Consider the following 20,382-nt stretch of genomic DNA (forward strand, 5'->3'; position numbering starts at 1 on the left):
GGAATCCACCATCCTGGCCCTGCAGGCAACCCTGAGCCAGCCTGCTGCAGGATGAGACATATATTGTGAGGCCTGAGTGACTCCATTTTAAAATTTGGCCCCATCTTAGAGTGAGGTGGCCTGGACATAAACTCTAGTTCCAAGAAAAACCACAAGATGTACTTTGGCCACCTGCCTGTGATAATGTTCAGCAGTCCCCTAGCAACTAGCCTAGCAACAGCTAATCAGTAGCTGCCCCAATGTCCCAGATGCTCTTCTCGATGGCTTGCAACAGCTAATCAGTAGTTACCCCAATACCCCAGTATCCCAGATGTTCTTTTCAATGACTTGAGCAACCGTTTGCAGTTCAGCGCTCAAGGCATAGCCAACCAGGTTTAAACTTTCAAAACTTGCTAAATGCTAGCCAATCGTGTGATTTGCATGTGATTTGAAACCCCATGCCTTTTTGAAAACCCCTTGCCTTGCTGTAACCTCTATAAAAACCCCTGGTGTTTTAGAGTCGGGGCTCTCAATCCTGACCCGCTGCGTCGGTGTTGGATGAGAGTCCCTGCTTGAGCTTGAATAAACGACCCTCGTGTGTTTGAATCGGAATCGGCTCCTTGGTGGTCTTTGGGGATCTCGCGATCTGGGCACAACAATATGACCCAGTTTCCCCCAATGCCCTAGGTGACAGCCAGCCAAACATCAGAGAATTACCTCTCGGGCTGTCAGGTGACCACAGAATGCTGGCCAGGACCAGAAGAACCTCCCAGCCCTAGCCCAGATTCTTTCCTTTTTTTTTTTTTTTTCAGTACCAGGGATCAAACTCAGGACCTTGCCCTTGTGAGGCAGGTGCGGTGCCACTGAGCTAAACTCCCAGCCCATCCTTTTTTCTTTTTCGACATGGTCTCCCTATGTAGTTCAGTCTGGCCTTGAACTCACTAGGTAACCCAGTCTGGCCTTGAACTTACAGTGATCCTCCTGCCTCAGCCTCCCGAGGGCTGGGATTATAGGCATGTGCCACCATGCCTGACTACTCAGCCCAGATTGTTGACACACACAACCATAAACTAAATAAATGGCTACGTTGAACCATACTTTAAGTGGTTTGTTACACAGCATTGCTGGTGCTAACAGCTAACTAAAGCAAGGAGTGAGTCATCTATCTTGACCTTGACTTGTCTGGAGAAGTCAGGCAGCCAGCATAAGATTCTGACCCCACCTGGGTGTGGGATGGGATAGTGATTGGAAGACAGTCTTCAGAAGCAAACATTTTTCTTTCAAATAAAAAGGCAGATTCATGTTTCTCTGCTCATATATTATTTTTTCTCTATATAGACACAATTCTTCAGTAAACATTTACAACACTGAAAAAAGAGAGCACTCCATAGAGAGAATGACTCCCACACATTCAATTCCAAAACACAAAGACATACACAATGGACAGAGGTCTGCATAAGCACAGTACACGGAATAAATACGCGTCACTGCAAACCACAAGCACACATGCTCTCAGAACACCACACGGGAAGGCAAAGAGATCTTGTGCTATACTCTGAGTCTGGTCTGTTACAAAAATAAATAAGAATCAGGAGGCCTGAGCCCTGGTCGTGCTAAAATAATATCCTCTGTAGTCCACAGCTGAGTGGCAAATAAAGGTTTATCTGACTATCTTTCTCCTGTCTTGGGGTCAGGGGCAGAGGTGCGACTCCAGTGGCAGCAGAAGCTGTCTCCTCCCCTTCCTGTCCATGAGGGCTACAGCAGCCTCAAATTTCCCTCCGGGCTCTTAAGAGCTCTCCTGGGGAGCAAGGGCCATGGGATCTCACATTCTGTCCCTTTGGGTGGAGGGTGGGGTTCAGATGCAGTGGAAGGAGCAGCTGGCAGGGCAGGGGTTCTGCCCAGCCGAGGACTGAAAGATGCCCTCTGGCAATGCTCCAATCCGCTTTCTCTGTCTCCTCCCTCTTCAAACCCTAGTGGTCATTCTCTGACCACTCTCTGAGCAGGACAGGTGGCCGGGCTCCTCTCTGGTGAGCTGAGGGGACGTGTACTAGGTCGCCCAGGGTCTGTCTGGGGACTGGTGGCCCTTGGTAAGAAGGGGACAATTCCTAGACCCAGCCATGAGAGCAGGCTCAGAGCAGCAGATGTTTTCCAGGGAAAACACTTGCCCACTGAAGGCCCCACCTAGTTTTTCCTCTTTTTCCTTCCTTCCTGAGTGAGCAAGGGTGCTTACAGAAAAGCCCAGGGGCAGCCACCAACACACACCTCCCCAAACCTCTGAAGCCCCCTGGTATGTGGTCAGAAGTGAGGTCTTCCCTTGGAAGTGAGGCCCTGCCTCAGCTCCAGACAGGACTTCAAAGTGTCTCAGACTGTCTTAGCCATACAGACATTCTCAGGTTCCACTTTAAATGCAGGAAGGTGCTTTTCTTTTTGTTGCTGTTTTTTGTTTGTTTTTGAAACAGGGTCTCACTATGTAGTACAGGATGGACTTGAACTCACTATGAAGCTCAGGCTGGCCTCAAACTCTCGGAGATCCTCCTGCCTTAGCCTCCCAAGTACTGGGATTACAGGTGTGTGCCACCACACTGGGCTGGATGGTGCTTTTCTTGAAAAGAAGAAAAGAAATATCTCCTGGCATCAGACAAAGGAGGAAAAAGGAGAAAATACAGCCACTGGGACCCTGGGATTCAGCAGAGATTTGTGAAGGAATCTGTGTGCCTTTTCTAAATTGGAAAGGCCACAGGACAGAGGGGAGCTTCCTAAAGAGAACTGGGCTGGCAAAGTCTGGAGACATCTTAGGTTGTCACAACCTGGGTGAGAGGGAGGTGCTACTGGCATCTGATGAGCAGAAGCCAGGGACAGTGCTCACCATCTTCCAGTGGACAGGAAGAGTCCTCATCTCAAAGCATTTGCTGGCTTCAAAGGTTAGCAATGCTGAAGGGTGACAGACCTGCTCAAAGCCAGGCTTGCAGGCAGGTTCTGGAACTTCCCCAGAGGTCCTTTTCAGGGGACAAAGGGAGTCCCAGGGACCTGATACCAAATTCCTAAAGAGTGACCTCCCCCAGTCTCATCAGAAGAGATGAGGGTCAGAAGAAAGAAGAGGAGAGTGGGAAGGAAGACACTTCCTCCATCCACTTACCACCTCCGGTCTGTGAGGGAGAATCCCAGACTTGGGCGATCTTTGGTCAAACAGGAAAACATAAGGCTGAACTGAAGGGTCCACCCCTTGACCCCACCTGCCCAATGGCCAAGGTTGGGATCCCCTCTCTCTACACAGAAGTCCACATTCATGGGCAGATGCCAGGACTCCACATCAGGCTGGGCTGGCGTAAGGGATGAGGGCAGGAGGACAGCGGCTGGTGACTGGTGGTGTGGTCAGGGCACAGCATGTTCACTTGTTCTCGATCAGCGTCTGCACTTTGTACACCAGGTCCCGGGCGAGCTTCAGGACTTGCTTCGTGTTGTGCCGCTCAGCCATTTCTGTGAGAGCACAGAGTAAATCTCATGAGTGCCATCTATGTCTGCCCTCTGGACATCCCCATCACAGACTGGCTCTGCAAGTACCTCTAGTTCTCAGATTCCCTGTCTGTGAAATGGGTATCATAACAGTAACCACCACTCAAGGTGACAATGGAAATCAAATAAGATGATGCTGGTTCAGTGTATGCTTTAAAAAGTCAGGTCCTTCCCCTCTTCTCTCATGAGAATGACTGGGAACCTTTCAGAAGAGCAAAGCCAGGCACATGGCAGATGCTTACAGATTTTATGGAAATGAAGGAAGTGACAGAAGGAAGGAAGAGAAGAAAGGGGAAAAAAAAAAAAGAGAGAAAAGCAAGCTGGGCATGGTGGTGCACATCTGTAATCCCAGCACTTGGGAGGGTGAGGCAGGGGGATTGCCACATGTTGGAGGCCAGCTTCGGCTACATAGTGAGTTCCAGGCCAGTTTGAACTATAAAGCAAAACTCTGTCCCAAAAATGAGAGAGAGAGAGAAAAGCAAAACTAATTTTTACCAAGAGTCACACAAAATAGTTTCATTTTCAAACCTTTAAATACAATAGAATAACTCTAAACTTAGACATCCATCCATCCACCCACTTACTTTTCCAGTACTAGGGATTGGACCCAGGGCTCTCACACTGAGCTACATCCCAAACCCTCTTTAAATTTTAAAATTTTGAGATGGTCTTGTTAACTTGCTAAGTTGCCCAGGCTGGACTTGAACCTGAAATCTTCCCACTTCAGCCACTCAAAGTGCTGACACTGGAGACATGGGCCTTATGCCTGGCTCCTATAGTCTGACATTTATTATAAATAAAACATATAGGGCTGGGGATTTAGCTCAGTGGTTCTGCCACCTGCCCCGCAAGCACAAGGTCCTGAGTTCGATCTCTGGTACCAATAAATAAATAAATAAACAAACAAACCATTTAATAAAGGAAAAAGGTACTAAGATCATGGTTCCCAAACTAGGTGCCAAGGTACCCCCCCACCCCGAGTTTCACAGTGAACTTTAGGAATTTAGGAATTTGGAGAGAAGCACAGTGATACCCTACATCTGTTGAGCACTACATAAACTAATTTGTACTACATTCCTAACCACGGCTTTGTATGCCTGCAAAGCTAGATTTTCAAGGCCGGGGATTTAGCTCAGTGGTTCCACTGCCTGCCTTGCAAGTGCAAGGTCCCGAGTTCGATCCCCAGTACCAAAAAAAAAAAGCTAGGTTTTCAGTAGTTGTTGTGATGAAAAGTAAGAAACACATAAAATTCATGGTGGAACAGGATATGAAGGGGAAGTGCAGCAGGACTGCAAAGTTGGAGGAGCTGCACACAGTTCAACAAGTGCATAGATTCCATAAAAATTCACTGTGCTTCTAAAAAATGAAAAGAAAATGTTTTTCTTTTAAAAATATTTTTTTTGGGCAGCATAGGTGATTTAAACTAGGGCCTTCACACTGAGCTACATCCCCAGCCCTTTCATTTATTTATTTTAAAATTTTGGGACAACATCTCACTAAGTTGCTTAGCCTGGGCTTAAGCTTGTGATCCTCCTGCCCCAGTCCCCAGAGTGCTGGGATTACAGGCCTGCACCACCACATTTGGCTTTTTCTTTTAATTTATGTATATCTTTTTTTCAAATAGCCACTAAGTTGTTAGGACACAAAAACTTATTAAGTGGTTTGGACCTACCCACTTACTAAATGGAATTTTGGGCCTAGGATCCTGTGAACATTTTATAGAGATGCCAGGGGTGCCATGGACAGAAAAAGCTAGGGAATCCCTCACTAAGATTTGAATTACTTTGGGTGTTTCAATCCTATCTCCAACTAGATGCTCAATGATAAAGGTTGATTCAGTGATTTATAAGATAGTCATTTGAGGTGAAGTCTGCAGTCTTAAAAAGTGATTACTATGGGAAATGATTTTTGAAATCATTTTAACATTAAGTGGAGAAAATATACAATTGGATTCTGTGATGGTAAAAACATAAAAATACACGTGATTGTGGAAAAGCCTGGGTGGATTATCTTTCCTGTACCGGGGACTGAGGCCAGGATCCCTCCACCACTGAGTTACATGCTACACTACCAGCCTTTTTTGAGAAAGGGTCTTGCTAAACTGCTTAGGCTAGCCTCAAATTTGCAGTCTTCCTGCCTCAGACTCCCAAGTAGCTGGGATTACAGGCGTGTGCCACTACTTCTGGCTGGATATTTTTTAATGAGCTCATTAAATGGAATGTGGTTTTTCTAGCTCGTTTCTGGAACAGAAGAACATTTGTGACAAACCAGGTGAAATCCAAATAAAGCCTGTAATCTAGTAAATAATAACACACCAATATTAATTTTTTAGTTTTGACAGACGTGCTAGGATCATGTAAAATGCTAACAGTAATTTAAACTGGGCAAAGGGTATCAGGAACTCTTTGGAACCATTTTTGCAATTATTTTGTAAATCTAAAAAAATTCTAAAACCAAAATTTTGGTAGATGAGTAAATCCGAAACATCCCCAAATAAAAAGTACGCTTAAATAAAACTGAAATAATGCTCCAAAGGTGAAGTCATAGCTGCCCTTTTTCTCTTTTTCTTATTTCTAGAGCCTTTAGTTTTTTATTTTTAAATACTGACAATAGTAGCAATAGATTTCATTTACTGAGCCAATCATATGGGCCAACTACCAGGTGATGAGACTTGTCCATGCCATGTCCTTTAACCCTATGAACTTCCCTGCAAGAGAAGGGGTGTTTGCACCTTTCTATCTCTGAAGTATCTGGGACCCACAGACATGAAATCACTTGGACAAGGTCACATAGCACCCAAGTGACAGGAAACAGGTCAGATTCCACAGCTGTCTGATTTCAGTGGCTGGGCCTTTTCCATGCCACCTGGACTGCTGCCCTATGCCTGCTTTTCCCAGGCACCTCAATCATCCGGAGCAGATGCTGCTCCATTTCACAGATGAGGATGAGGATGCTTAGGATAGGGGGAAGTGCCTGGCCCATGTGCACAGATGGTCACCTGCCAGCCAGACTTGGCCTTTTAGCTGGATTTCAACACTCATTCTCCCCCTGCCAGATTCTTGAGAAAAATACCTCATTATTACAGGACATGAACTCATCCCTCTGGAAATAGCTGCAGAAAGTGGGTAGAAGCACCCTATGCCTCCTTCTCCATGCTCCCATCTCAGCACATCTCTGTCCCTCCCGCCTTCCCCATGAAACCCTAGACCTCAAGTACCATTAAAAAATTTGATGATGTCAGTGAAGTCCATGTTGTTCTCCAGAATGATATCGCGGTAGACTTCCACGAGGGCCAGGGCGATGAACAGCACATAGTGGGCGGATGACACGTGTTTGGCTGCCCAGATGGTCTCCCACACGGAGAAGACATCATCATAGATGAGTTCTGCCAAGACACCAACATTCAGGTACATGGGGAGATCAGTGACAGTCATGGTGCTACCCTCCCCTGTGAAAATCCCAGGCCAGCAGGACTTGGTGTCTGTGCCCTAGTGCAGTGCACAGAACCAAGCCAGGAGGCAAGAGGCCTGTACACTGTAACTTGACCCTCAAAGCCTCTGTTTCCCCAGCTGTAGAATGGGCTATGTAAACCTGGTGGTTCCTAAGTTCCTTGCACCGGCTCTGTCATCCTATGAGTGGTGGAACTGACATGTGCATGTCAGAAACGGACATGGATCTGTTCCTGCCCTGGACCTTGACTAGTTCCTCCATCTGCTCTGGCATCCTGGCATCCAGTAGGGTGTCTCCCTCCCCCTACCCAGCCACAGACAGAGCTGGCTGCTGCCTCTGAGTCCAGTAAAGAGATAGAAGAGCACAGTGGATAAGACTGAGGCTTCCCATGTCCAATAACCTGGTTTTACTGGCTTTGTCACAGCTAGCTGGGGAGCTTGGGTTCATTACTTCTCCAGGAGACTCTTTCTTCTTTAATCTATATGTAGGGTGACACTGGTAATAGTAAAGGACTAGACATGAAACATGTAAGTGGCCCAGCACAGTACATGGCACTTAATAACATCTGTTCGTGTTAGTTATCATGACTGTTAGCATCGCTCCAAGAGTGCACCATAGCAATGTACTCAGAGATGACACTACTTCTAGGTTATGCTAAAAATATGTATGAAATAACTCTTAACTCTATGGGCTTTAGACTTGGTCTTTGCTAAGCAGCCTAAGAGAATGGAAGGGAGCTTGGCTTTGGAGTACACAGAGGTGAGCTCTGATCCTCACTCCACTATTTTTATCTCTGAACTGGCTTCTTCTCAACTTAGTTTTTTCATCTGTAAAGACAGGATCTTTATTAAATTTTAATTTAAAACAATTTTTTTTGAGGCAGGGTCTCCTTATGTAGTCCAGGCTGGCCATGAACTCACTATGTAGCTCAAGCTGGCTTCAAACTCAGGATCCTCCTGCCTCAGTCTCCTCAGTGCTGAGATTACAAGCCTGCGCCAGCATGGTCAGCTAAAGTGGGGATCCTAACAACCCCTCCACACAGTGTCACTCCAAGACAAGGCAGGTGACCAACAGAACTTGATACCTTTGCTCCAGCGCCCACTCAGTCTCATCTCCACCCTATCTCCTCTCCTGAGATTCTGTCACAAAGTGTCTGGGGAGAAGGCCCCAGTTTCTGGTCTGTACCTCGCTTGAAGTCCAGCAGGAACCAGCGGTAGCAGAAGTAGAAGTGGGTGTAGTCCCCATTCTGATGCATCAGCTCAAAGAGCTCCGAGTCTAGGATCTGCCAGAGGCAAAGGGTGGCATCAGCATCCTCGGAAAGGGCTGGACCAGAGGGCACAGCTGAAACAATGACGGTGGGTGCCACACTGCACAGACAGCCCTCAACAACCAGGAGGGGTTCAAATTGGGCCAAGAGTACAAACAGACATTTCTCCAGAGAAGATCACAAATGGCTAATGAGCACATGAAAGATGTTACACATCATTAATCACTAGAGAAGTACAAATCAAAACACAATTGGATACAACTTCACATCCACTAACGTGGTTAAAATCAAAATGACAGACATGACAACTGTTGAGGATGTGGAGAAACCTGAGCCCTCATATGCTGCTACTGAAAAGCAAAATGGTGTGGCTGGTGTGGAAACAGTTTGGCAGTTTCCCAAAACACTAAATACAAAGCCATCATATGATTCAGCAATTCCATGCCTGGGTGTATTCCCAAGAGAAATGAAAATTATGTTCATGAAAAAATTTGTACAAAAATATGGAAAGTAGCACTATTCAAAATAGCCACATGGAAACAGTTCAAATGTCTATTAGTGGATGAACGAATAAACAAAAAGTGGTATATCCACAACAGAATATCATTCCCCAATAAAAATTAAGTTTTGGTACATGTTACAAAGTGGATGATCCTCGAAAACATGAAGTGAAGGAAGTCAGTCACAAACGGCTACATAATGTATTATTCCATTTATAAGAAATGTTTAGAAAAGGTAAATCTACAGGAATAAAAAAATAGGGTCTGAGGAGAGAGAGGGGATGAGGAGTGACTATTATTGGGTCCATAGTTTCTTTTTGGGGTAACGAAAATGTTCTGAAATCAGTGATAGTTCTATAACTGTGAATATAATAAAGCCACTAAATTGTACACTAAAAGGGTGCATTTTTTGGTTATCTGAATTGTATCTCAACAAAATTGTTATTAAAAAGACAGGTAGTAGAAGAATATCTGCAGCTATCAGGTATGCTGTTCAAAAAAGGGGAGTGGGGTGGGTGCTGGATGTGGTGGTACAGACCTGTCATCCCAGCACTCTGGGAAGCTGAGGCAGGAGGATCACAAATTCAAGCCCAGCCTCGGCAACTTAGAGAGACACTGTCTCAAAATAAAAAATACAGGGCTGGGGATTTAGCTCAGTGGTTCCGCCACCTGCCTCCCAAGTGCAAGGTCCAAATTCAATCCCTGGCACCAAAAAAAAAAAAAAAAAAAAAAAAAAAAAAGGCTAGGAATGAAGTTCAGTACAAAGGCCCTGAGTCCAATTCCTAGTACCACAAAGGGGTTGGGGTAGGGCACAGGTTTGAAACAGCAGCACAAAAAGAAAAGTATGTACAATATAATTCTAATTATGGAAAAACATGCATATAAAATGGGCAAAATGTATGAACAGGCAATTCACAGAAAGCAATTCAAGTACATCAAAAGAAAATAAAAAGATATTAATTTTAACTATCAAGAAATGCAATAGCATGGTACTGGCAAAGAAACAGACCTGAGGATCAGTAGAATAGATTAGAAGATGCAGACACAACTCCAGACATACTCAGCCACCTCATTTTTGACAAAGGAGCCAACCACACTCACTGGAGTAAAGATAGCATCTTTAATAAGTGGTGCTGGAAAAACTGGATTTCAACCTGCCACAGATTAAAACTAGACCCATATCTTTCACCATGCACTAAACTAAAATTGAAGTGGATAAAAGATCTAAATATTAAAACAGAAACACTAAACTTGCTGGAAGATAAAGTAGAACTCTTGAAGACATTGGTATAGGAAAAGACTTTAAAAACAAAATCTCAATAGCATGGGAACTAGCATAGAGAATCAACAACTGGGATCTCATCCTTTTTTAATAAAAGCTTCTGTGGTAATTGGTAATAGCTAAAACCTGGAAGCAGCCCAATTGCTCATCAACTGGAGACTGGATAAAGAAAATGTGGTTTTTTAATAAAATGGACTACTACTCAGCCATAAAAAATGAGAAATTAAAGACATTTATAGCTAAATGGATGCACACTGAGGTGATGCTCTTAAGTGAAATAAATAGGACACACATGTGTAAATACCAAATAGTTTCTCTAGTGTGAGAAACTGAAAGTGTAAATAAGGATTAAAAGGTATAATAGATACTGTGAAATAGGAAGAAAAGGGGCAAAGGGGAAGGGGAAGTGGAAGGGGTAGAGGAAAGGAAAGAAGGGAATGGAATTAATATGTGAAAATGAAAAAATGGAAACAAAGCCTTTGTAAATAGGGAGGGATGGAGGGGTTGAAGGGAGGACAGGGGAAGGGAAAAAACAAGAACCAAGAGAGATTATGAAAAAGTGCAAATTTCCAATGATGACTGTCATTATATTGTATACCTAAAATGTACCAATAAAATTAAAAAAAAAAAAAAGCTTCTGCAGGCCGGGGATTTAGCTCAGTGGTTCCGCTGCCTGCCTCACAAGCGGAAGGTCCCGAGTTTGATCCCTGGTAGCAAAAAAATGTTTCTGCACTACAAGAGAAACCACCAACAGAGCTAAGAGACAACCTACAATGTGGGAAAAATTTTTTACCAGCTGTTCCTCAGACAAAGGACTACTATCTAGAATATATAAAGAACTTAAAAATATCAGACGCCCCAAATTTAAAGAGCCAATTCAAAAATGGGCATCTGAAATGAACACACATATCTCAGACAAAGAAGTAAAAGCAGCAAACAAATATATGAAAAAATGTTCAACATCACTGGTCATTCGAGAGATACAGATGAAAAGAACACTGAGATTCCACCTCACCCCAGAAAGAATTGCTGCTATCAAGAAATCAACCAATAACAAATGCTGGCAGGGTCGTGGGGAGAAAAGAACACTTCTTCATTGTTGGTGGGAGTGCAGACTGGTGCAACCACTGTGGAAATCAGCATGGAGATACCTCAAAAAAGTAGGATTAGAGGTCCCATTTGACCCAGCTATTCCCCTGCTGGGTATCTTCCCCAAAGAATTAAAAGAATCATATCACAGTGATATAAGGGCACCCAAGTTTATAGTGGCCATTACAGTTTGTAATGGTTAAAATTTGGAAAGAGCCCAATTGCCCATCAACGGGAGACTGGATAAAGAAGATGTGGTTTTTTAATAAAATGGAGTACTCAGCCATAAAGAATGAGAAACTAGAGACATTTATAGCTAAGTGGATGCACACTGAACCCATGCTCTTAAGTGAAAGAAATAGGACACACATGTGTAAATACCGAATAGTTTCTCTAGTGTGAGAAACTGAAAGTGTAAATAAGAATAAAAAAGTATAATTGATAATGTGAAACAGGAAGAAAAGGTCTAAAGGGGAAGAGGAAGTGGGAGGAATAGGGGAAAGGAAAGAAGGGAAAGGAAAAAATACGAGAAAAGGAAAAAATGAACATGAAGAAAAGCTGCAGGACTCACAGCATTAAAAAGTACTTCTGTAAAGTGGGGGAGCTTGGGAAACAAAATTGTAAGTTGTTTAGGAACGTGTGCATATGTAGCAGAAGGGTTTTCTGAGTACAGGACAATGATAAACATCACATTCTAGAAAGTGGTTCCTATGGTGGCTATCCAAAGGCAACAAAAGAGTTAAAACCCTGCAGCAGTAAAAATCTCCTTTTAAAGTAATCCTGCGCTAAGTCATAAGATAATGCACTAACACTGACCAAAAACAGCATGAGATAAAAATAAACCTTTCTCCCTGTGAGGCTAAACAACTTTGTCAATTTGCAAGTTGATGCACAACTTTAGACATAATGCAGATGTTCCTGAAAGATTAACAAGAACAGGATGTCCTGGAAAATGGATTTCTGAGATACTAATTTTTGCAAACTCAGATCAATTCCCACATCTTCAATTCCTTATAAAACCCTAATCTATCACCCTCTGTGATTTCTCTCTTGGAAACTCACCCACTGTCCCTCTGGACACTGTATTCTGACCTGAATAAACTTTTATCTTTCTTATATTCCTTGACTATTGGTAATTTGTGTTTTTTTGAGACATGGTCTTGCTAAGTAGTTCATGCTGGCCTTGAACTCATGATGATCCTCCTGCCTCAGGCTCCCGAGTACAGGGATTACAGGTGTGCACCACTATGCCAGGCTGTTGGTAAATTCTTTTACCGCCCTTGTTAGTGGGCCTCCACATCCCACCTTCTGGCATGAAAATTCCCATTGGGAAGACAGATGTGGGGACATGGAATTAACAATAGATATATGAGAGTTGAAAAACTATGCTTAATGCTTTATTTCTTGGGTAAGTGAGGTGAAAACACGACATCCAAAATACTTTGTAGTTTTTTTTTAACTCTACAAAAGAAATCAGAGATAATTTGATTACTGCTGTATCTCCACTGATAGTATAATGTATCTCTTATCATTTACTTGCGTTAATACATTTTCATTCCTTCTATTCAAAGGGAAGAAAGTCTCAATTTTCCTGGGTAGTAGATATACTAATCATGATGGGTGCTGAAAGAGCTAGTGTTTATCACAGCACTTCTCAAACTCAAGCTTGCATCAGAGTCACCTGGAGAGCTTCAGCCAAAGGAGAAACAGGCTGCTTGGCCAAATGCCTTGAGATTCTGATTCAGGAGGAAAGACAATAGCAATGTGCATTTTCTTCTTCTCTTTTTTTGGTGGTATTGGAAATTGAACCTAGGGCTTCCAAACTGAGCTATATCCCCACTTGATGGACTAACTGTATTGGGGATGAAACCCAGGGGTGCTCCCCCACTGAGCTACACCCCAGCCCCATTTTTAAAATTTTGAGACAAGGTTTTGATAAGTAACTAAGTTGCCCAGGCTGGGCTCTAACTTGTGATCTTCCTGCCTCAGTTTCCCCGAGTGGTGGGATTACAGGAATGCTACCTTGCCTGGCTTAAACTGCATTTCTAATAAATTAGCGAGTGGGGCTACTGTTGCTGACTCATGGATTAGACTCTGAGAGCCACTGGCAGGCACTGTGTTCAACAATATAAACACATTAGTTTTAGCACATAACCATAGCAATTTACTGAGAATCATATAAATGGGAAAGTAATCTATTTTCCAGATGAGGAAACTGAGATCCAGAGAAATAAAAGCATATGCCTGAGGTTATCCAGCTAGCATGTAGCAGAAACAGTATTCAAACTCAGGGTGGCTTCACAACACTCAATCTTAAACCACTCAATTTAGCCAATCACTTATTTCTCAAAAGAGTTGGAAGACTAGACATCAAGTCGTACCTGGATCAGGGACCTCATGTTGGCAAAGTGTGTGTCCATGGCGCCCCCATGGGGGAAGTTCTGGTTCATCCTCTTCATGAGCTCTGTGAAGCAACTGAAGGCCAGGGCCTCTGGGGGAACAGAACAGGACAATCAGCTGTCACTGCCAGCAGGACCTGAGTTCCCAAGGGCATGGGTCTACTAAGGCCCAGAGCTGGTGCAAAAATCCACAGCCAAAGGAGAAACATGTAGCCAAGTAGATTATGTTCAGATGCTCTCTAATCTGAATCACTTACTTCTTACTTTAGGGAGGTTGGAATATCCTCTTTTAGGAAAACATGGTGACAGCAGATGCTTGTTTGCTTTATTAATTAATTAATTAATTTATTTATTTATTTATCTGTTGTGTTTTTTTTTACTGGAGTTCAAACTCGGAACCTTGTGCTTGTGAGGCAGGCGCTGGAACCACTGAGCTAAATCCCCAGCCCTTATTTGGTTTTTTGAGACAGGGTCTTGCTATGTAGTTCAGGCTGGCCTTGAACTATGTAGCCTAGGCTGGCCTCAAATTCATGGCAATCCTCCTACCTCAGCCTCCTGAGGGCCGAGCCACCAAGCCTGGCTCAGATGCTCTTTTTAAAAGAAGACCCCAATTTGCTATACAGTAAAAAGTTGACAGTGTTTTGTTGGTTCCAAACTCTTTTTCTTTTTTTTATTTTCAAAGTTTACTGGTTCATGAAATTCTCAAGTCCAGGAGCCACCATATTCAAACAGTAATTGACAATATGGGAAGGGCTTTTGCAACATGTAAAGAAAGGGTAAAATTACTTTGAAAGACACTATGTAGTGCATCTGCTGCTTAGAATATCCATGCTTACAAATATTAAAAAGTAGAGGTGCTGAGAAGACCTGCAATAAAAGAACCTGTTTCAAAAACTTACTTTAAAATGGTAGGTTCTTTTGTTTTTATTTTTCTCTTAACAATTAATAGCTTCAGGGGAGCTGCACTAGACTGGAAGTTATCCCAAGGGCTATACTCAGCCTGCCCCAACCCTATGCCATTTAAAAAATATATTTTAAGGCTGGGGATTTAGCTCAGTGGGTTCGCCACCTGCTGCACAAGTGCAAAGACCCAAGTTCGATCCCTAGTACCAAACAAAAATAAAAAATAAAAAATAAATACAAATAAAAAATATTTTATTTTGAAGCCGGGTGTGGTGACACATGCCTGAAATCTCAGCACTCAGGAGGCTGAGGCAGGAAGATCACTACAAGTTTGAGGCCAGCCTGGGGTACATAGTGAATTCAAGGCCAGCCTGAACTACATAGTGAGACCCTGTCTCAAAAAACCAAAAAATAGCTGGGGATTTAGCTCAGTGCCACTGCGCCTGCCTCACAAGCACAAGGTCATGAGTTTGATCCCTGGTACAAAAAACAAACAACCCCCTCAATAAATAAATAATTTTTTTGTTTTTTGAGAGAGTCTTGCATAGTTCCCCAGGCTGAGCTTAATCTTGTAATCCTCCTGCCTCAGCCTCCCACAGTGCTGGGAATATAAGCATGTGCCTCATTTTTTTTTTAAGGACTATTTTTAGAGCCATTTGGCTTATCTGGCTGAGGTAGTGTTTGTCACAGTGTTTCTCTACTGGTAAGTTTCTCTCACCACTCCCACCTCCCTGCTTCCACACTGTCTTTTTTGGTCACTATCTGAAGCCCATCTCGAAAGTGTAGGGAGTTATGCTCCTCATTTTTTTAACAGTCTTTTAGATCTGCATCCCACAGCATTCACCCTTTCAAATGTAGAAGCTAGTGGTTTCAATACACTCATAATGTTTCGTGACCAGCACCACCATCTCCTTCTAGAATATCTTCACCCCCAAAGGAAACCTATGTAGTAGGCCCTCCCCATTTTCCTCTTCCTGGTGGAGACAGACCAGTAGTCTGTCAGCCTCTAGTTACTTTCTGTCTCCTTGGATTTGCTTATTCATGAATTTCCATATAAATAAAATCATACAATATGTGGTCTTTTGAGTCTTCATTTAGCATAATGTTTCAAGGTTCATCCACATTGCAGCACGAATTAGAACATCATTCTTTTTTTCTGCTAAATAATATTCCATTGTGGAGATATAGCACACTTTGCTTATGCATTCTTTGGTTGATAGACACTGGATTGTTTTCACTTTTGGACTGTTAGGAATAATGCGGTGTATATTTTCAATTCTCTTAGGTAAATACTTATGGATGGAATTGCTGGGTTACATGGTAACTCTATATTTAACATTAAGAGTAACTATTGGCCAAATTGTTTTCCAAAGTGGCCAAATCATTTTATAATTCCACCAGCAATGTAGGAAGCCACCACTTTCTCCATATTCTTACCAACATTTGCTATTTTCCACTGGTTTGATTCTAGCCATCTTAGTGCATGTGAAGCATGTCTCATTTTGGTTTTGATTTGCATCTTCCTATTGGCTAACGATGCTGGGCAACTTTTAATTAAATCATTGGCCATTCTTGTCTCTTTGATTCCATTGAGAAATGTCTACTTAAATCTTATACTCATTTTAAATTTAGTTTATCTTTTTATTGAGTTATGAGTTCTTTATATATTTGGGTAAAAGTCCCTTAACATATGTAAGACTTGTAAATATTTTCTTCCATTATTGTGGGTCTTTTCACTTTCATGATAGAGTCCTTTGAAGCACAAAAGTTTTAATTTTGATGAAGTCCAATTTTCCTATTTTTTCTTTCATTAGTTACACTTCCCATGCTATATCTAAGAAACCATTGCTTAAACCAAGGTCACAAAGATTTACTCCTATGTTTTCTAAAGAGTTAAACAATTTTTCTTGTATTAAGTCTATTACCCATTTCAAGTTAGCTCCTTGTATGTGTTATGAGAGAGGTCTAACTTCAATCTTTTGCACATGGATATCCAGCTGTCCCAGCAACGTTATGTTGAACAGACTATTTTTTCCCTCACTGAGTTTATGGCAGCCTTGTCAAAATCACTTGACCATTAACACAGAGGCTTATTTCTGGACCTGTAATTCCACTCCATTGATCTATACATCAATCCTTGTGTAAATATATAAAGTTTTTCATTACTGTGGCTGTTCTGATTACTGTACAGTTTTTTTTCTTTTTGGTACCAGTGATCGAACTCAGGTCCTTTTGCTTATGGGGCTGGTGCCAGAACCACTGAGCTAGATCCCTGGCCCCTACTGTACAGTTTTGATTCTGTATTAGGTTTTGAAATTGGGAACATTTTCTTCTGTTTCAAATTGCTTTGGCTATGCTCAAATCCTTGAATTTCCACATCACTTTTTAAGAACAGCTTATCAATTTTTGCAAACAAAGCAGATGAAAATTTTGAAAGGTATTGCACTGAATCTATCAATCAATTTGGAGAATACCTAAATAATATCAAGTCTTAAAATCCATGAACATGAGATTTCTTTCCATTTACTTAGGTTTTCTTTAAATTTTTCTACAATGTTTTATAGTTTTCAATGCACAAATCTTGCACTATTTATTTATTTGTATTTTATTCTTTGAGATACTACTGCAAATGGAACTTTTCCTAATTTCCATTTTAGGATTGTTCCAGTGCATGGAAATACAACAGACTTTTGTGTACTGATCTTATGTTCTGTAACCTTGATTAACGCAATTATTCTATTTTTTTATTCTTAGGTTTTCTATATGCAAAGTCATGTCACCTGTGAATAGAGATAGTTTTATTTCCTTTCCAATTATTTTCTTTTCTTCAATTGCCCCTCCTTGAACTTACAGAGGCAAAAATAGATATACATTTCCCTTGTTCCTGATCTTAAGGGAAAGTGTTCAACATTTCACCATTGAGTATGATATTATTTATGGGTTTTTCATAAATTTCATTTATCATGTTAAGTTCCTTCTACTCCTAGTTTGTCAAGTGAATCATGAAAGGCATTAGATTTTGTTATGCTTTTCTATGTCAACTGAGATGATTATATTTTTTCCAGTTATTATATTACTTTGATTTTTTTATTAGTACATGTTTGCAGTACATAATGCTTACAACCTTTGTGGGGCATTGGTACGTGTACATAGTGCATCTTAATCCCAGTATTCACGCCCTACCCCTCCTCTCCTCCTCCCCTCCATCTTTTGAGTCCCTTCCCCTCTGAGAAAGATCTCCATGCTATTTTTTATTTTGCTCTTTATACATATTTTGGGTTTCTCATATAACAGAAACCATACAATATTTAATTAAGCTTATGTGTCTGATTTATTTCAATTAACATTATGGTCTCAAGGTGCATCTATTTCCCTACAAACCCCAGTTGGTCAGTGTGTGTAACCCTTTTGATAGCCTGCTGAATTTAGTTTGTTGGTACCTTGTTGAGGATTTTTACATTTATATTCATGATGCATACTGAGATGTCTGTACCCCCTGTCTGATACAGGTACCAGGGTAACAATAAGAAACTGACCTTACGTGAAGGCTGGCCTCAAAGAATGAGTCGGGAAGCAGTCTCTCATTTTCTTTCTTATTTATATATTTATTTATTTTGTGGTGCTAGGGATTGGAAGAGTTTGTGAAGAATTCATACTGAATCTTCCTAAATGTTTGATAGAACTCCTAAGCAAAGCCACCTGCACTTGGGTTTTTCTTTGTTCTCATTTACGTTTGTATAATCAGTGGCTAGCAAGGCCTGGCTATGTCTGAGTGTTGGGTACTATGGTATATAAGGGCTCTCTAGTTCTCTGGGGGAGACAGGTCTTCCGAGTGCCTCTTCTGACTCATTTCAGGCAGCCACAAAGCAAGAATGACTTTTTTCCATGTAGTTGGAAGGACAGTGTACCCTCACCCCCGGGGAGGGAAGAAATACTCACCATCATCCAGAATGACCAGCAGGGGAGCCAGAAGGTCACACATGCCCTGCACATAGCCAATCTCAATGTGCTGCCAGATGTAGCTGTGCGAGATACAAGGGGGCTCAGAGATGGATGGCACCACTAACCTGCCTTCCAACCCATTCCTCCTTCCCCGTTTAGGGCCCCAACCCTCACCTGGTCCACTCCCTCAACCCGATGTACACATACTAGATGTAGCCACCAGCATGACTCAAAAACCTGCACCAGCTTCCTGCCATCAGGTGGAGACTCCTTTACTGGGCACAAGGCAAAGCAGTCTCCTCACACTCATCTTCACAGCCTCACACATCACTTCCTACTGCTTCTTTGTCTCCAACCACATGGGGGTATTCACTTTGTACAAAGAAACCACATATTTATGCTTCTGTGCATATGCTTCCAGCACTTCCTATTCTGGAATTTGGTCAACCTCTTACTAACAATACCTTGTATTTAATGAGCACTTACTGTACAAGCACCCCACTATAAATGTATATTTTAATTTTCAAAATAATCATATGAAACAGATATCACTATGATCACAAATGAGGAGAGTGAGGCACACTGAGGTAAATTACATGACTGAAGTCATATACTTAGTAGGTGCAGAGGCAGTATTAGAACCCTGAAGGCCTTCCTGGAGAGCATATGATCTTAAACTCTAATGTTAAATGGTCGTTTTTCTTAAATTTGTCAAAGTCTATCTGGAAAGTCATCACCTCTGTGAGACCTTTTGTGATTTCTCTTATGTTCAAAAGCAGGCAAAAGTCAGTCCATTCTTCCTTCCCCTCACTTTTTCATTTTAAGTGTAACATTTATTATATTATATTATGGTTTAAAACATTAAAAATTATTCTTATATAATCCACAATGCATTTATGTTGTACTATACAATGTACAATCAATGTCACATTAAGAGTAAGTATTCACACAGAAAATTATACAGTAAGTTTCCGACTTATGAACATTTGAGTTGTGAACTTTCGCAGGAGTACTATGTAAGACTCACTTTGTCGGCTTACAAACAAATCCAACTTATGAACAATTCTCCCAGAGCAGAACTTGTTTATAAGTCAGGGACTTACTGTACGGCTGTGGAAAATATTCACTAAATTGTTAGCAGTCATTACTTCTGGATGAGCAGCACTAATGGATGGAGATGAAAGAAGTTTCTCTTTCTATTTTATGAACTTCTGATTTCCTGGATTTAGATTGGGGGTGGGGGTGCTGGGGATTGAACCCAGAGGCTTCACACTGAACTTAAAACACCAGCCCTTTATTTTTCATTTGAGACAGAATCTCCTTAAATTACTAAGTTGCCCAAGATGGACTGACTTGCAATATTCCTGCTTCAGTCCCGCAGAGTGCTAGGATTATAGGGATGCACCACCACACCTAGTTTGATTTAAATTTTTAATACTTGTGGTTACTTTCATATTTTAAGAAACACTAAAACAGTTTTTAGTGAACAGTATTAAGTAGCCTTAGATCCTGGCCTAAAGAAAAAGAACCAGAGAGACATGGCTGTAAGTTCCTGCCCAGCTGGGGTACCTGAGGAGTGTGGTTCCTGAGTCTCCATATCCTCAGAATGGAAGACTAAGTGACCTGATGACAATACAGGGCTCAAGACAGTGCCTGGTATATAGTAAGTGCTTAATAATTGTCCCATATTGCTGTCATTTAATTGGCAGTGGGTGCTAGAATAAGTTCCACTTGGACTCCCTGAAGTTCTTTCCACCTTGCCCACCCCAGCCATCCTCTTCCCCAGGTTTCCCCAGCCCCAGTCACCTGCACATGATATTGCGCAGTTTCTCCAAGTTGGCAGGTGTGAAGTACCAGTAGTTGCGGTCACATCTCTGCACATCCTTCTCAATGCGGTGCAGATTAACAGTGTACAGGTCCAGCAGCTCAGGCTACAGGTACACAGGAGGGCAAGAAAGAAAAACTACACCCAAACTCCCCACTTGGGGACAGATCTTCTCTCCTTCTACTGGTTCTTTCCTGGGGACAGTGATAAAAACATCTCACATCGGTCAGTTA

General features: G+C 42.0%; 1 protein-coding gene across 10 annotated transcripts in view; it reads right to left on the minus strand.

Annotated features, from left to right (window-relative positions):
• Nucleotides 1–1,276: 1,276 nt before the first annotated feature.
• Sgsm1 (small G protein signaling modulator 1) overlaps nt 1,277–20,382 on the minus strand; it is a 92,695-nt gene continuing 73,589 nt past the window's right edge. For all 10 annotated transcript variants that reach the window (XM_004843337.3, XM_087198026.1, XM_013071977.3 and 7 more), the window contains 6 exons: nt 20,131–20,255; nt 18,322–18,404; nt 13,462–13,571; nt 8,128–8,224; nt 6,710–6,877; nt 1,277–3,456 (listed from right to left, as the gene is read on the minus strand). In XM_004843337.3, coding sequence (XP_004843394.1) covers nt 3,368–3,456; nt 6,710–6,877; nt 8,128–8,224; nt 13,462–13,571; nt 18,322–18,404; nt 20,131–20,255 — 672 coding nt within the window. In that variant the 3' untranslated portion in view covers nt 1,277–3,367. The remainder of the gene's footprint in view (nt 3,457–6,709; nt 6,878–8,127; nt 8,225–13,461; nt 13,572–18,321; nt 18,405–20,130; nt 20,256–20,382) is intronic.

This window comes from Heterocephalus glaber, unplaced genomic scaffold (genome assembly GCF_053883595.1).
Source record: "Heterocephalus glaber isolate CG9 unplaced genomic scaffold, H.glaber_assembly_v1.0 deba00001687, whole genome shotgun sequence".
Taxonomy (NCBI): Eukaryota; Metazoa; Chordata; class Mammalia; order Rodentia; family Bathyergidae; genus Heterocephalus; species Heterocephalus glaber.